General features: G+C 41.1%; 1 protein-coding gene across 4 annotated transcripts in view; it reads left to right on the top strand.

Moving 5' to 3' along the window:
* Positions 1 to 7,467, top strand: part of LOC122787738 (protein rapunzel-like) — a 107,489-nt gene extending 100,022 nt beyond the window's left edge. For 2 of the 4 annotated variants that reach the window (XM_044054602.1, XM_044054604.1), the window contains exons 2-3: positions 2,040 to 2,213; positions 4,646 to 7,467. In XM_044054602.1, coding sequence (XP_043910537.1) covers positions 4,719 to 5,402 — 684 coding nt within the window. In that variant the 5' untranslated portion in view covers positions 2,040 to 2,213; positions 4,646 to 4,718 and the 3' untranslated portion in view covers positions 5,403 to 7,467. The remainder of the gene's footprint in view (positions 1 to 2,039; positions 2,214 to 4,645) is intronic. The other 2 variants (XM_044054601.1, XM_044054603.1) reach the window with 2 other exon arrangements.
* The last annotated feature ends 9,800 nt before the right edge of the window (positions 7,468 to 17,267 follow it).

Consider the following 17,267-nt stretch of genomic DNA (forward strand, 5'->3'; position numbering starts at 1 on the left):
TTCTGCTATAAGCACCATGGAAAACCTGTCCCGCAGGGCATCAGACCTCACTCTACCAGGGCTGCATCTACCTCTACAGCCTTTCTCAGAGGCGTCCCTACCAGAGACATCTTAGAAGCTGCTACCTGGAGTTCTATACATACTTTCACCAAGCATTATCATTTACCAATTTTCTCTAAATCCAGAGCTGGCTTTGCCACTGCAGTCTTGCAGGGCCTTATAGCTGGTTCTAATGCTACTTAAATTCCTCCTCCCAACCTTAACTTTGGGAATCTACCCAAATGTAATGACTGCAACAGTGAAACATGAAGAACATAGTACAGTTGTGTACACTTACCATAAATGTAGCTGTTTTGCAGTCTTGGTTACCCTCCCTTCAGCCCCCTTACTTCTTTTGGCTATACCTCTACTCTTCTTTACTATGCTCAAAAGATTTTTGGTGTATTTGCTTCTTTGTTGGAGGTATGACCATGTATATTTATAGACTGAATTGCTTCCCATTAGGGGGGGCACCTGACATCTGGGGCAAGAAAAACAAATGTAATGGCGTTGGCTGCATGTTTTATACCCCTGACAACCTGACGTCATGGAAGAAGGGACAGCAACCGACACAGGACCCAAGACTTTGTTAATCAGTCCGACTGAGGGCTACTGCAAGCAGATTACCCAAATGTAATGACTGCAACAGTGAATACACTCGAACATCTACATTTATGGTAAGTGTACATAACTGTACTTTTTGCCTCACATGCATAAGATACAGGGCTTCACTCTCACCTTTGAGGGAAATTGGCTAGACTTAAAAGGGCCCACAAGGGCGGCTAACCTAGTGCTTAGCTGTGAACCTATGTACCTATGTTATATATATAGTTGTGTTCTACTGTTTTTTTTTTTGTCCTTAGGGTAGACTTAAGAGGAAAGTAAATAAAACCACATCAGTTTGGTAACAGCATGCATGAGATCCTGGACCTAGAAGCTCTGTGTGTATGTTGCCTGTATGAGTAAGATGCAGTAAATAGTTGCACTCCACTGTCTTTTATGAACAGAAATTATCACAGGAGAGCCGATACGTGTATAGCTTGTCAGAATGAGTAAAGACAACTTGTTTCATGCCAAGAAGAAAAAAAACTGCTTCACCTGATGCAAATACATCTCGTCTTTAATCAAACTGACAAATTAAAACCTGTGACTTCCATGTGCTAGTTATCTTGGACATCGTTTTTCATCTTGCAGTGTATTTACTTACATTCCCATGATGTTCATTATACTTTAAATAAAGCAGCAGAAAAAATACTCTTACAGGTTAGAAAGCTGGGAGCGAACCACAGCAAACACTGTGTTGAAGTTATGTGTTCTATATGTTTTATTTTTTTTTACATGATCTATAATAATTTATAGTTAACACATAACCAGAACATCAGTACACCTGTGAAATAGGAACTATTTTACATAAAATAAATACAAATATATACCAACAAATATATTAACATAATTTTATAGAAATCCCATTGTCTAAGTTAAGTGATGCCCTCCAAGAAATAATGGACTAGGAAAGTGTAGCACTGGACCTCACAACACTTCTATGTGGTCCATCATTCCTGTGTAATGCCTACTTTCGTGGACAGTATTGGTTAATGTTCATATCCAGAATGGTTGGGTTAGATGCAAGCATTAACCTTGATGAAATAGTCTCAACTAATATACTAAACTGTTAGTATTCCTTAGCATGATAAGTACAAGGTAAAGCATATGTTGAAAGTTACCTAATGTTTTATTGTCATAATTTAACCTGTATTTTGGATGTCGTATTTGCAATTATCACAGCATTATTTTGTTCATTAGTTGTGGCCATAAATACTGTATTGGTTTTGATATTCTGCATTGATTTGCTGTCGTGTGTGTGTGTGTGTGTGTGTGTGTGTGTGTGTGTGTGTGTGTGTGTGTGTGTGTGTGTGTGAATTACATTGAATGGCCATATTAGTTCTGTTGAGATCTGTTATTGTAACCAAACATTAAATAAATATAATTTTATTTTTGAGGTGCAGATCACACAACTGGTCCACTGAGGAAGTAAACTCTCTTAATTCCATTTGGTATCCCTAGCTGTGAGAGAATAAGTCTGTATTCTGCTTCATTGACTGGACACAAGACATGAGCTACAGGCTGACTGGTGGCAGAATTTCAAAGGCTGTGTGAACAGACATCACTGTAAGGTATTACAGAACATTTAAAATTTGCATTTGAATCCGAGTTATCCTTTTCTGTACATTTGTAATGGTCTATTTTTCCCAAGTTTCTTCTAATGTGTATTTTGTAAGATACAGAGTGCTGTGTTTAAGAATTTTAATTTGCAGTAGACCAGCTAAAGCCTGTTAAATCACACTTTGTAAGTCTAAGCAGCTGCACAGAGTGCAGTAACATTCTGAGTTGCCTAATAATTACAAAAGCCTTACAACTACACATGCATATGTTTTCTGCGAGACTAAGATTTTGCCTTATGTATAGTAATTGGGCAAGCAGACTCATCTAACAACCATTTTCAGCCTTGAGCCAACCAGGGTCACTACATACTGTAAAGACAGAGGACAAAATAAGATGAGAAACTTATGTACAACTTAAAATGATGTGTTACAAATAAGCATGTGCAGAGAGTAGTGGTTTGGTGTCTGACATACAAAATTTAGGTACAGTACCTACAGTAAATTAAGATGACCTGCACATGAACGTTTTGTTTAAATAGGCAGATTTCAACACCAGTCTGGCTCTCATGTCTCTCTGATGGGCATAGGTCGATACTAAGTAAATTAATCCCCAACAAACATACCTGCCATACATAACCCTTAGTTACCTCTTTACTAACATACTCCACCATATAGGCATCCAAGAATCTCTGGAACAAAACTGGATAGGGTTCCACAGCTGGGCTTGTAGAGACATTGGTGGTTGTTAGCGTAATATAAAATGTATGAACCTATGAACTTTGTTTCATATGGATGGGGAGCTTATTTCATAGTTTGAGGATCCTTTGAGACGTGTGTCTCTCCAGCTTGTTCTGTTTATGTCACAGGCAAAGTTCAGGGTCTAGTGTCTGTGGTGTTTGTTTTGCAGATGTGCATGAGATCTGTCAGAGCTGGTAGTTTTGTCATTTTGACATTGCCTAAAAAAGGTCCTGGACTTTTCTTATTATACCTCCTAGTAAGTTAGGGTAATATATCCATATAGCTACGGCTACTGCAGCGTTGCTCAATGTGATGAACATAGTACAGTTGTGTAAATAAGCTAGAATGATCGCTGTTGCAATAGGGTGTGTTTTTTGGTGTGCCGTTTATGCCAGGGTGTAAATTATCTTTTGTTGCTCCTACCATTGACCTTTCAGGACTCAGCGTCTCAGTTTCTGTTGGCATGCAATTTCTGAGGGGCTTGGCACCCAAACCTGTCTTAGTCAGATCAGGTCAAGCTGCCTAACCGTTTGGTCACGTGGAAGGTGCCCTGAAGCTTTGGAAGTTGGCTGGCTGTTATATCATTAGCAGAATATAACGCATATTTCTAAGGCTACTGCAGCAGCGGTCATTAGAACATCTACTGCTGTGGTACGTTTATTTATACAGCTGTCCCTTTTGCACTACCACTGGTATACCAGCGTACTGCAGAAACTGGGGCCAATTTGTTTTAGTGCCCCTTGGCAATCTTTTACTAAAATTCTTATCAGTACTGAATATAACAAAGCTGAGTAACGAAACAAAAACTACTGAACACCATAACAAGAATCACTCAAAAACTACCAACATTATTTAGAAAAGATAAGTTGTATGAGTTGAGAGAAAATGTAACTTTGGTAAAGTAACCAATACTTAATAACAGACAAAACTAGTTTAATACAAGTGTTGCAGAGACCAGCTTTTTAATAGGTAGCACACTTTCAGTTTCCATTATTGCTATGGCAACAACAGGTTTCAAAGTGGAGATAACGGCATCCAGATCTGTCCTTAAGGACATGTACATGTTAGTAGATTTCAGTACCCTTACTATTCGGATAAGACAGAATGCCACCTTTTGCATGCTTTAATATGGTATCCTGTATATATGCATCCAAATGTGTTCAGACATTATTTTTTGTAGAGTGTGAAAGGAAATTGTATGTGTCCTTGAGTTGACAGGTAAGCAGTAACCAATATATCTATAGAATACAAAAGTATAGCTGTTCTTAACTTTTGTTTAGCTATGTATAGGGCATACATTCTCTTAGTTTCTCTACAAATTGGTGATCAGCCTTGGATTTTAAGTTTTGCATTAAGCAATGTCACTTTAAACATGGTATGATTTTAATACAGGTTTTGAAAAGTAGTGATAGTAATGGACTTGTATTCAGAGACACAACACCTGTTGTTTAATAAGAAATTGATTTTTAAGATATTGTTGGCCAATTTGGACATAGTTTACACTGTGTCTGTCTGTCTGTGTTTGTGGGTGTATACATGCATATCTGTATATCTATATGGCTCTAACACACACACACACACACACACACACACACACACACACACACACACACACACACACACACACACTTGAAATGATTCATATTTTGTGTTAATGTTTGCATGCTCTTGACTTTTCCTTACTGTATGCTCTCTTTTCTTTTTAGTAACCAGTTGTCAAAGATATCCAAACATCCCACTTTCTTTTTTGGATTGTTCAGCATCTGATCTAAGACGAAAATGTCCGATAGTGGAAGTGTGAAGGACAAAATCAGAAAAGGTGTGAAAATCGCATTAAAGTGTATTGCAGCTTTGTGTTCAGCAATGTCTGCCATAACACCATTGTTTGGACCGGCAGGTTCCATTCTGAATGCAGTTGCAAATGTTATTCCAGGTGATGAAGAGAGCAAACTAGGCAAAGAATTTGATAAGGTACATGCAGAACTAAAGACCCTTTCTGATAAGACCAGCGACATTATAAATGCAGTTAAGAAGCAAACAAGTATGTTTATTTTATCTGAAACTGAAGATAATCTGAAACAGCTTTTTAAAGCATGTTCAGAGATTGAGAAGGCAGACCCTGCTGATGTAGAAAAGAAGAAAGCAAACTTTATTAAACAGTATGAAGGACGCCAAGAGCGAGATCTTTATGACCTCTATGAACTAGTGACAGGGCAGACCTTGATCTTTGCTAACCCCATTTTAGAAGTTTACAAGATACACACCAAGGGCAAAAAGGGAGACATGCAAAATTTGTGTGACCACATCCGTTACCTCTTCAGCATTGGCATGAATTGTTATATTTGTTATCTAACCATCACAGATGAAGAAGATGACTTTATAGAAAGTGAGATAGAAGAGTGGCAGGAAAGAATGGAAACTGCTGACAAATTCATGGTTGATGCTGTAAATGCAGTTAGTTAGATGAGAAATGAAATGCCCATTAAAAAAAACTCTACATTATAGGTAACAAATATACAATATTTGGAGCTATTGAGGCAGTCCTGGAACAGATCAAGTCAGTTGTTTAATTATTTTATCTATTTTACAAAATATATGTATCACAATAATACGGAATGTATTCATTGATTTTGTATAAACTGTATGATGGGACTTAAACACTGCATAACTAAAGATGTTGCTACAGTTATATTCTTTCAAAGTTACAGCTGAACTGTTACAGGACAAAAGTACCTTGAGTTCTGAGCTGTCAAAGCTTATGTAAAACAGAATGTGTAAAACATCTAGTAATTTGCCTTTTTTTTTTAAGCTGTTTATGTATTTAACCTCAGTGTGTGTTTTTAGGGTAATGTTTACAAAAGTGCATCAGAATGTTGCATTTATTTTGCTCCCTTGCTATGCAGGTTGTGGAAATTATTTTCTTCTTTACATTTCCTTTGTTAATGAAATCCATCCTCTTAGCCATGACAAACTTGTTTATTACTGTTCTTGCAGTGTTCTGGGGTTTGTCTGTTGGACCCACAGTGATGCTAACAGCATGAGGACTCTTTGAATGGTATTTATGTAGTTATCCATAGTTGGGAGTGGGATGATTCTTGTTTTGGGGATAAACAAAGTTGCCAGGAAACAGATGCTTCCTGCTTTTGTGTATCTTTATAGTTTGTCATCTCATAATCCCCCAGTCTGTACTGGTCTTCTGCTTTTTCCTTATGTGGTCACCAACAACAAATGTATTATACAACCATCCCAAGAAGAGAAAAGCAGTTTGTCATCTGTACATGTAATACTGTATTCTACTACAAACCACTGATAACCTGCTCAAAGATGTATTTTGAAGGCTAACAACATGGTGTAGGGGAAATATTGCTTTGGCATTCATTTCCTTTGGAATAGCACTGCACAAGCCTTTAATCAAGTCAAGATACAGTTCTTCTGCTCCTCGTGTGATAGTGTAATAGGTACATTAAAACTGAAGTATAAACAAAATAATAGAGATAACACATCAGTTCACCTTGATTTGAGTATTATACAATGACATTTGACAGAAAATAAACACAAACATGGTACTAATTTATGCATAGATCTTTTTATTTGTTTGTTAACTATGTAACAACTTTCTTGAACCTTTTCCAAATGTGACCTACATCACAAAGGCAAGGGTAACATTTGAACAGTTTAGTACAGCCAGTAAAGCAGAATATAGGAAGAAATTAGAATATCAAAAAAGCCCCTGCAGAAACAGAGTGCATGTAAACTCCACATGGGCACTGGCAGAAAGTCATGACTAATCTATCCACAGAGCTGTGAGGTCATTAACATTGTGTTATAAGAAGTCCTTGCTCCAAAGTATGCATTCTTTGTTTTAAATGATGTATACAAGTTTAGCGGGACTACTAGATGGGTGACAAAACATTGATACGCAGCTAATGCATTTAACTTGCGGGAATAAATCAAGAGCTACCTTTTCTTTGCATAATAAGTGCCTATTTTGTTGTTTCACATTCATAAACATTGAATTGATAGAGCGGATGATGTACAAAATAGAACAGACTGGGCCTGCTTTGTTGTGCATGCCTGTTTAAAAGTGTCATTAGTTTATTTATTTTTTACCTATGTAAGAGTGCTAAGAGTCCTTAAATGCAAATACTTGCTTAGCAGAGCTATCTGGAAAAACTGCACTGTTTATATGATTTATTCATGTTTATCAGTATGTAAATGAAGTATGAACAATAGCTATACTTTCTTCACTGTTTTTTGTTATGCATGTTCATACTTACCAGGTCTGTGTGATAGTGCAAGGCTTAGCTCTGTTTTACATTTACACTTGTGTGTAATTTATGTAGTATTACAGTATGCATGTTGTGTGCATTTTTTTGAATCAACTCATCTGAGTTATGACAAAAGAAATGAACAAGCGCTGAAATCCCCCAATCAATTTATTGCATGCCATGATGCTCTGTAAAGAAGTATTCTTTTTGTGTTATTTTTGTACTTTATTTAAAATTAAAGTCATAACAGTTAATAAGAAGGACATGTGCTGGTATCTCCTTGGTATAACATTCAAAATGTTTTTGGCAAAATTACTTTGTCCATTGTGATCACAGTTTAGATTGTTTTGCTTAGAGAAGTCTTTTAGCTTTATGTATGGTGTAGCATTTTGTACATTTTAACACAAAACCCACTGATTTCTTCAGCCTCACAATCTCCTAATTAGTCATATTACTGCCACCTGAATGTGCTTACTTGTTGAACTGTGAAATTACTTATAAAGTGTAGTTTCATACAGCACTGATAAAAATAAAATTTTGTTCCACAAATGTGATGTCTTAAATGTGTACCACATAATATAACATTTTTATAGCAATGTTGTGTTGTGTGAGATTTCACGCTTTATGTCTCAGTAATAAGAGATGCATAAGTAATTTTGCCAGAAGCAAAAGAGTTTTCACTATAGTAACAGAAACCACAGAGATGGACAGAAAAGTGCAAAGGGAACTGCCCACCAAAGTAGGAATGCAAAGCAACAGAGAAGGTGATATGACGATAATTAAATGTAGAATAATTTGAACTTTAGACAGGAGAGGTGGGATATAGTAAAGTAACGTGATGATGTACTGTCCTGCACTAGCCCTTATAGTATCATAGTGTAAGCAGTGGACCTGTTCTATAATGTGATTGTCATTCTTCTTTCGGCTTTTCCTGGTTAGGGGTCGCCACAGAGGTCACCTTGTCCGCTCATGATTGGCAGTGGAGTTTTGCAGTGTCGAGTTGCCAGCCCGGCTCCCAACTTTCCACAGAAGGAACACGCATGCACACACTCACACCTAGGGCCAATTTAGAGTGTCCAATCCACCTACAGCATGTATTTGGGATGTGGGAGGAAACCGGAGCACCCGGAAGAAACCCACGCGACCACAGGGAGGACATGCAGACTCCGCACAGAAGGCACCCCAGCCGAGGATTGAACTGGAGACCCTCTTGCTGTGAGGTGGCAATGCTACCCACTGCACCACCATGGCCGCCCCCTGTAATGTGATTGTCATTAAAATGGAAAATGTGATACTCTGAGGAGATGACCTGTCAATTTAGTCCACATGACAGTATTTCCCCAGTTAGAAATAAGTCAAACCACCCACTTTAGTGCAACAAATCTGACTGTCCTACCCAATCTTGCTAAGTGAGGCTCAGAAGCAACAGACAAAAAAATAAAACAAATCCTAGAGAGAGAGAGAGATCTGGTTTTCTTGTTTAGCCAACCATTATCACATAATCCAGATGTTCATGTATAAAGTCCTATTTTCAAGAGGAATAAGGCAAACTTCCTCAGGTTTCATAGTTTTCTATGGATGAGTGTTTTTTTCTAAAGATTAGATCAAATCCACAATGTTATAAAAGAGGGGTTAGTATGCAGTCATTACATTTGGGTTATCCTGCTGGCAGGTTGCCCTCAGCCGGCCTGAATTCCAAAGTCTTGGGTCCTGCATCGGTTGCTGTCGCCTCTTCCCTGACGTCAGGTCGTCAGGGGTATAAAAGATGCAGCCGACGCCATTTTATTTAGTTTTTCTTGCCCCAGATGTCAGGTGCCCCCAAAGAGGTAGGCTAAAAATATGTAAATAAAACATACATGCACCAAAATAAGCTTTACCTTCATCTATAAGCAAATACACCACCTAGGTTGCATAGATTAGAGAAGTAAAGATAAATTCCAGGTAAAATAAGGACAATGGTGGGCGGGTAACCTGGACTACAACAGTGAATACACTAGAACATCTACATTTATGGTAAGTGTACACAACTGTACTATGTTCTTCGTGTTTGAATGTTGCAGTCATTACATTTGGGTGAGTCCCAAAGCTGTGGTTGGGGGGCTGGAGCTAAACAGCATTAGGAGCGGCTTTGAGGCCCTGCAGAACTGCAGTGGCAAAGTCTGCCCTGGATTTAGAGTAAAGAGGCAGATTGTAATGTTTTGTAAAGGTATGCACTGAACTCCAAGTAGCAGCCTCCAAAATGTCCTTCGTTGGTACTCCCCTGAGAAAGGCTGCAGAAGTGGCTGCAGCTCTGGTTGAATGTGGCCTAATGCCCATAGGCACTGGTTTGCCATGCTGTGAGTAGCAGAAATGAATCCAGTGACCTATCCACTTTGAAATAGTCTGCTTGGAGATGGCCTTTCCTTGTGATGCTGTGGCATATGCCACTAGTAATTGTTCTGTCTTTCTGAAAACTTTAGATCTTGGCCTGCAGTGTTAACTTAGTCATGGCAGCCTCAAATTCCTGCGTCTTTTGACAAATGGTGCTAAGTCCGAAGCTGTACTGAGCTGCGGTCGCTCATGCAGACCAGCGACTTTTCACCACTTCTGCTTTGGCAGCCTTGGTGCGTTTCCTCAGTCTCAGTCTAGCGCAGCGGTGCTGCAGATCCAATAATTGTTGTGCGGTCGGGTCAAAAATGCCACCCGAGCCTCTGCGAACCGCTGAAAAAATAAATTCAGCCGCGGACAGAAAGCTGTACTATTGTTTGCCGTTGGGAAACAAATACCTCATAAGTTTGCCTTGTGAGTTACCTCTTAGATTTCCTTTTCAATCCTTGCTTACTCAACCCCAGAGCCTGGCCTCCCAGGGCGGCCGGATTGTTTGGCCTGTGACCGGCACACTACCCGGACTCTGAGGCGAGGCCGACCACCGCTGTCAATTGCGCAGGAACAAGGGATGCATTTACGGGGCATTTATTAGACAAGCCTTAAAAGGACAAAGCACTCTCGACCTAGCGGTTTCGCTGAGTGTCTGAATTCGCAACAAACGACCTACTTTTTTCGCGCCGGGTCAATTTTCTTCCTTTCCATTGCCCATGCCTCTTCCTGGCTCTTGCAGGGGTTCCTAAAGCGTAAAAGTTGGGGCCATTCTCCTCCTCCACACCATTAAACACACCATTCTTCAACACCCTTTGCCCCTGGCTCTAGAACTTCTAGGCCCCCTGGATTCTCTCTCTCGTAACCTTGCAAAAGGGCCAATTTTCCTTCCTTCTTCTCAGAGATTACCTGCCAAATTCTCACTCTCAGCCTTCTCCTCCCTCTTTCTCAGATTAGGACCTCCTCCCTGACCTCACTGAGATTGATCTCTCCACTCCCCCATCACCAGCTCCAACCCCCCAACCTCCCAAATTCCTTCCTCTGACCTCTGAAACACTCTCTGATCTGATTTATTTGTCCCTTTCAATGTTGATTTGTCATCCCATCATTGCTCTCCTATTCTCCCCTCCTCTTCAGATACTCCCTTCTCTATCCTTCTTGAAGAATTTTTACTATATTTTCCTTTTACTGAACCAGAAACTCTTTAGTTAGCACTACAGGATGCATTATTGGCCTTTCTGATTCCCTTATGAGCTAAGTTCCAACTTGGCCTGCCCCAGTGCCAGCTCAATACTTGTAATTAATGAATGATGTAATTGATGATGTTCTTTCTGCTCCTCCTTCTGCCACTGATCACCTCCTCGGTCCCACAGGTGTCAGAGCTACCAAAACTATTTGCTTCTCAAAGCCACCTGTAGCATTATTCCACTGCAGACAAAGGGACTGACACTTGTAAAAAAAAGGACCCTCAGCTGCCACTGTCAAAAATACCTGATACGGTACCAGTTAGATGAGCATTTACAAAGGGGATCAGTTTATCTACTACTACAAGAATAACAGGACATGTCCCCTCAATAAGATTCCTTATGATACCAAGAGTCAAGAATAAATGTCTAGATGCTACTGGCTAAAAGACTGGATTAGACTGTAAGAATCTTCATGGAGAGTAGCACTCACTCAGTCAGTCATTAATATGCTCTTGTTAAATTTGGCTATGATGCTGCAGAGGCTCCATAAGCAGCAGCCATGACTGGCACAAATTTTGTGACATGCCTGGCTAAAAGAACAATCATGCCCAACCATGTGGAGGCTAAACAAAAAGGAGCTAAACCAAGAACAAATTGAAATTTGGCACCCCTAGGAAATTAGGTGAGAGGGAAGAGAAACAGAAAAATCTGTGCAAAAGATGCAAAAGACTCCAGGAACCTCCGAGGTCCAGCAGGCCTGCCTACCAAGCAGGTTGAGGTCAACCTGCTCCTGAGAGCCAGAGCGAGCCAGAGGCCTGCCCCTTGAGGCAGAGGTCAATCACAATGCAAACACGGGCCAGCGACAGACAGCCACACCAGCCTCTGCAACCACCGCCAGCCACAACTGCAAAAACTAGCACACTGAAAGACAGCTTGAATTGACTGAAAACATGCCTACAGGAACAACTGACACTTGGAAGAGGCAAACTGGCATTTAATTTCAAAATGGACCACTCAATTCACACAAACACCAGGGAGCGGCAAGACACAGACTAAAAATACTTCAAGGGAGAACAGAACAAAAGGCGGAATGCCAAATTTACCAAGGACCAAACGAAAAGAGCTTTAAGACAAATAGAAAAAAAAGAATGATTTTAGCGAGAACTATTCTTGTACCAAGAAAGAAAAAGACAAGGATTGTACCCTATTCTGAAAACTCCAAAAACCAAAACTTATCTAAGCTGGGCAAAATCTCTTTGTCGCACTGAACACATTCAACATCTTACCATGGACCAAAATGCGCTTCTTCCAGCAACTACAACTCTCATGTTTCTTGCATCATCAGAGGCTGGTGACTCTCTCAGGAGAGAGGCCTGCTACCCAAGTCTGGATCAGAGATTTAGATTTCATGCACAGCAAGAGTGCATTGGCATCAGATTATTCAATTCAATGCTCTGCATTACTGGCTTACATCGCCTGTCAGGCATCAATAAATGAAATTGACAGTTGCGGAATTCAATTTACCCACACCAGTGGGATCTGCCTATACACAGAAGCCGATGGACAAAACTGTACAAAAGGGACAAAATTGATGGATATTGGCCCTATGGCTACAGTCTGACACCAACCATCCATAAGTCAAGACTAGTGCCATCCCAAGACTAGTGCCATCCAGAAGGATACTCTTTTTGGGTGCAGATCTGGACACTACTCAGAATGGCTTTTCTCACAAAGGAAAATCCAAAAACTTCAACTTTGACAAGACAAACTGAATCCCACCCAACAGCTCACTGCTAACCTTTACAAAAGGACCCTGGGTGGCTGGCTTGATCCCATGCCATACAATCATGAAAACATGCAACCAATCAAAGCATAAGGAATCCAATTGTACCATGGTCTCAACACAGACTGACCAACAAAGGCATGCCTTCAAACCACCATACCAATCATTCCATGGCCTCCCAAACCATCAGCAGTCCCAGCTCCTTTCAAAAAGTCAAAGAGGCAGACCTTCCAAGACCGACAAATGCAGACAGCCAAGGGCGCCTCAGACAGAGGACAGGAGGCTGGATGGAGGACAGGCCAGTCCAGGCCAGCTTGCACATAAAGCCAAAGGGAACATCTGCCAGCAAGGACTGCTGGCAGAGGCATTCAAAGTATTCTCCAGCAAGGACATCTGCTGATAAGGAACAGACACACCCACGGGGTCATGTGGTACATAAACAAACAGAGAGCAACGCACTCCGCACTCCTACCCTCGATGCCAATGAAATGGGTCTCTGTGCCCTGAACCCTAATCCTCAGCACCAGCTGAAGGCTGTGCTACCAGAATTCACTAGCAGACAGAGAAAGAAACTAGAATACAGCAGATGAGATAGAATCCATCATGCTCAATCTTCAAACTCCACTTCTTCAAACTCTGGACTCAGAAATAGCCTTCTCAAGCCATTGCCTCCACTCCCTCCTGCTCAAATGGTCTCTTCCAATACTGAATCAATTACAGCCGTGGACTCTCTCTTTCAAAGCTGGAATGTTTCCAAATCTTTCAGCCATTAATGCTAATGATATTAAGGGTGATTCCTTTCCTCCCTAGAGAGAGGAGCAGAAAGTAAAAGTAATACAGCAAACTCGGACTGGCCTGTCTATAACTATGGCCCGCAAAAAACTTTCTTCTCAAAATGACTCTCTTGCCAAACTTATGACACCTCTCTCTCTGAACAACTCAATCAAGAACCTGAAAACAAAAAAAAAAACTGCAAAACTCTCACTGGGTCAAGGATTGCCTGGAAAAAGCTTAAAAACCAAAGGGAAACCAGAGGGTCAAGGAGAGGAGCTAGGGCTCCCATCCCAGGTAAAAGGAGCTAGATGTGAGAGATTCCTCATTTGGAGCTCATTTGGAGCACATCAAAGGGCACAGATGTTACATTGGCACACCTAGCACATCCATTAAGATTTCTCTCTCATAGCAATTCACAGAATTCTTATTGGATGATCCATTCTTCATCTCTTCTCTATCTTTCCAACAATATCACAGGGATCATCCAGGATTCTACTCAGACAATTTCTCAGAGGCATCAAAATGTTAAACCTAAACTTCCTGCTGGAAAATTGACTCACTGCTTTTTGCTGGAAGCATTGACACTACCTCCTCTTTTCCTCAGCTTGAACCACTTTGGCTTTCCAGGCCAGCATCAGCAAGAAGACTACTTTCCTTCTGGCAATCACTTCAGCAAGAAGATTATTTTATTTACAGGCATTAATGGCAGTGCCCCACCAACTTATTTTTCACCAAGATGGTCCTCTCAACTTTCCAACCAAAGGTCATATCTAAGGTGGTATGACACCAATCCATAACACACATTTTCATAACCCACAGAACCACATTGATATACAACACAAATGAGTATACACAGACAACTTGGATAACTGCAGAGCAGAAAACTTACCAACTTTTTGAACCTAAGCCAACAGAAAGCATTTTCAACTTAGCAATTGATGCACAACCAATCATGGAAAATTGCATTCGATTTCACAAAAAAAGGAAATTGCATTCGCTTTTAAAAACAGCTTCATGGAATCACAGCTCCTGCCTTTCCTACCACGGTGGCTACCAACGAGGTGGCTACCAAGGACTTTCCCTCCGCGCAGCTATGCATACATATTTGACACATTGCCAGCATTATTATAATCCAGATTGCAGCTTTTAGGCTTGAGGTTTGCAGGTTTTCAGTTTTCAGGGCATCTTAACTACACCATCCCTGTTACAGTACCCTCCTCTTAGTTCCTCCTCTGGTATTTCCATTGTATCACATTCATCCTTGATGGACATAGTACAGTTTGTACCTACCATAAATGTAGATGTGTCAGATCGGAGTACATCTGCAGTCAGGATTACTCACCCTCCTTTCCCTCCAGGTATTCCACCTCTCTGTGCTTACCCCCCTAGGGGTGCCAGCTTTCAGCTTTGTATAATTTGTTATTATATATTATATATATATATATATATTTTTTTTTTCTAACATTTTTTTTATCCAAATCAAAGCCTCCTAGAGGGCACCTGGCATCATCTGGGGGAAAATGCCAGGAAAATGAGCGATATAGGTGCCTGCCTTCCCCAGAAGTTAAGTGGCGTGGGGAAAGTGCGACATCAGCAGCCAGACCAGACAGACTTTTCCGGCCGACCGACGAAGGGCTGCCAGGACAGGGACACCCATATATGACTGCAGATGCATATGCATCGGACGGGACATCATTTATGGTAGGTACAAAACTGTACTTTTTGTCCAAATAGAATCTAAGTTGTCTGTGTACGTCCAAAGAATGCAGAATTTTCTCCCCCTTGTTCTGTGGATTTGGATAAAAAATTGGCAAATGAATTGTTTGGTTAAGGGCTACACTGGATACCACCTTAGGCTTAAATGTAGGGTTGGTTCTCAGAGAGACCCTGTCTGGATAGAAAATGATAAAGGGTTCCACAGCCATGAGAGCCTGTAGCTCTGAAACTCATCTTGCAGAAGTTATTGCTAGGAGCAGAGCTGTTTTCCAAGATAAGAACTTTATGTCCGCAGTAGCAGCTGGCTCAAAAGGCGGTAAGGTGAATTTTTCCAAGACATAATTGAGGTCCCATGCAGGTATTGGCATTCTCCTTGGAGGCCTTATGTTTTTGGCACCTCTGCAGTACTGCCTTAATAAAGGATGAGAAAAGAGTGGTGGTTCTGTATTGTAATGAGCTGAAATGGCAGAGGCATGGATTTTAATTGATGAAAAAGATAGGCCTTTGTCCAACATCTCAGTTAAATATTGCAAAATCTGAGGAATATTTGGGACAGCTGTATCAGTTCCTTGAGCTTGGTTCCAAGTGCAAAATCTCTTCCATTTCCTGGCATAGGATTTTCTAGTACTAGGCCTTCTGGCTTCTAAAATGACATCCATCACAGCTTTACTGAGAGGTGTGGTTTGTATGGCTACATTATCCACCATGCTGCCAGGTTTAGGGTCCTGAGTTGGCTGTGCAGAATCTGATTGTTTTGCTGGGACAGTAGAGGTATTTGAGGTAAGGTCCAGGCTGGGCATTGGGACAAGTTCCTTAAGATCGGATACCAGTACTGGTGTGGCCAGTCTGGGGCAATCAGAATCATTTTTGGTTTCTCCTGCCTGACCTTTAGGAGTACCTTGGGGAGGAGAAGAAGTGGAGGAAATGCATATACTGATCGGTTTGTTCAGTTGAAAGATAAGGCGTCCACTTTCCAAGCTTGTCTGTGGTAAGTCCTTGTGCAGAACCTTTTTAGTTGATTGTTTTGTGGAGAGGCAAATAGATCTATGTCCAGGCGTCCCCATTTCATTGTTAACATGCTGAGGACTTGCAGATCCAGGTGCCACTCGTGGGGATCCATGAGGTTTCTGCTTAGTTCATATGCCAGTGTATTTTCCTTTCCTGGCAGGAGTTGTGCCTGCAGATGAACTTGGTAAGTCAATGCTGTGTCCCATAAAGGCATGGCTAGTCTGCACAGGGGGTAAGAATGTGTGCCCCCTGCTTGTTTATGTACCACATGACTGTGGTGTTATCTGTCTTTATCAGTAGTTGTCCCAGATGAAGTAGGTCCTTGAAGGCTGTCAGGGCATTTTGAACAGCTAGCATCTCTTTTTGATTGATATGTAGATGCTTTTGGTTTGTGGACCAGGTGCCCTGAATGCCTCTTCCTGCCATGTGTGCCCCCCAGGCATAATCTGATGCATCTGTCATTAGGCACTGCCTGGCTGGGGGTAGTGAGAATGGCTGTCCCTTGTTTTGGTGACAAGCCTTGGCCCACCATCGAAATTCCTGTTGCAGGCAGGGGATTAGAGTAATCATTGTTTCCAGGCTGTGGCAATGTTATGTCCAGACACCTTTTAGGTACCACTGAATTTTCCTCATATGCAGTCTCGCATATGGAATTAGTAAGATGCAAGATGCCATGAAGCCCAAAGCCTGCAGAACTTTTCTTGCAGATAACTGGGCCTTTGTTGCCATTTCCTTGAAACAGGTAGTCAGTTGCCTTTGTTTGTCTGGAGTGAGATAAGCCATCTGGGCAGTTGTATTTAAGCGTGCACCCAGGAATATTATCTCTTGAGAGAGTACTAGTTTGGATTTCTTTTTGTTGACTGTGTACCCTAGGCCTGTTAAGAGTTTTATCACAAAAGTCAGATGCTGTAGTAGAATGTCCTTGTTCTCTGCTTGTATGAGGCAGTCGTCCAAGTAAGGATATATTTGTATTCCTCTTTGTCTGCAGTAAGCAATTACTGGTGCCAGGCATTTTGTGAAGACCCTGGGCGCAGTAGATAAGCCAAAGGGCAGTGCAGAGAATTGGTAATGCTTTGAGCCAGCCTTGAACCTGAGGTATCTTCTGCATGATTGTCTGATTGGGACATGCAGGTATGCCTCTTAAGTCTAAAGTCAGAAGCCAAGCCTTGCTGCCCAGCATGGGCAGAAGTTGCTGTAAGGTCAACATCTTGAATTTTGGTATATTCAGGAAAGTGTT

Source organism: Protopterus annectens, chromosome 13.part0 (genome assembly GCF_019279795.1).
Source record: "Protopterus annectens isolate FY-2018-M chromosome 13.part0, PAN1.0, whole genome shotgun sequence".
NCBI lineage: Eukaryota > Metazoa > Chordata > Ceratodontiformes > Protopteridae > Protopterus > Protopterus annectens.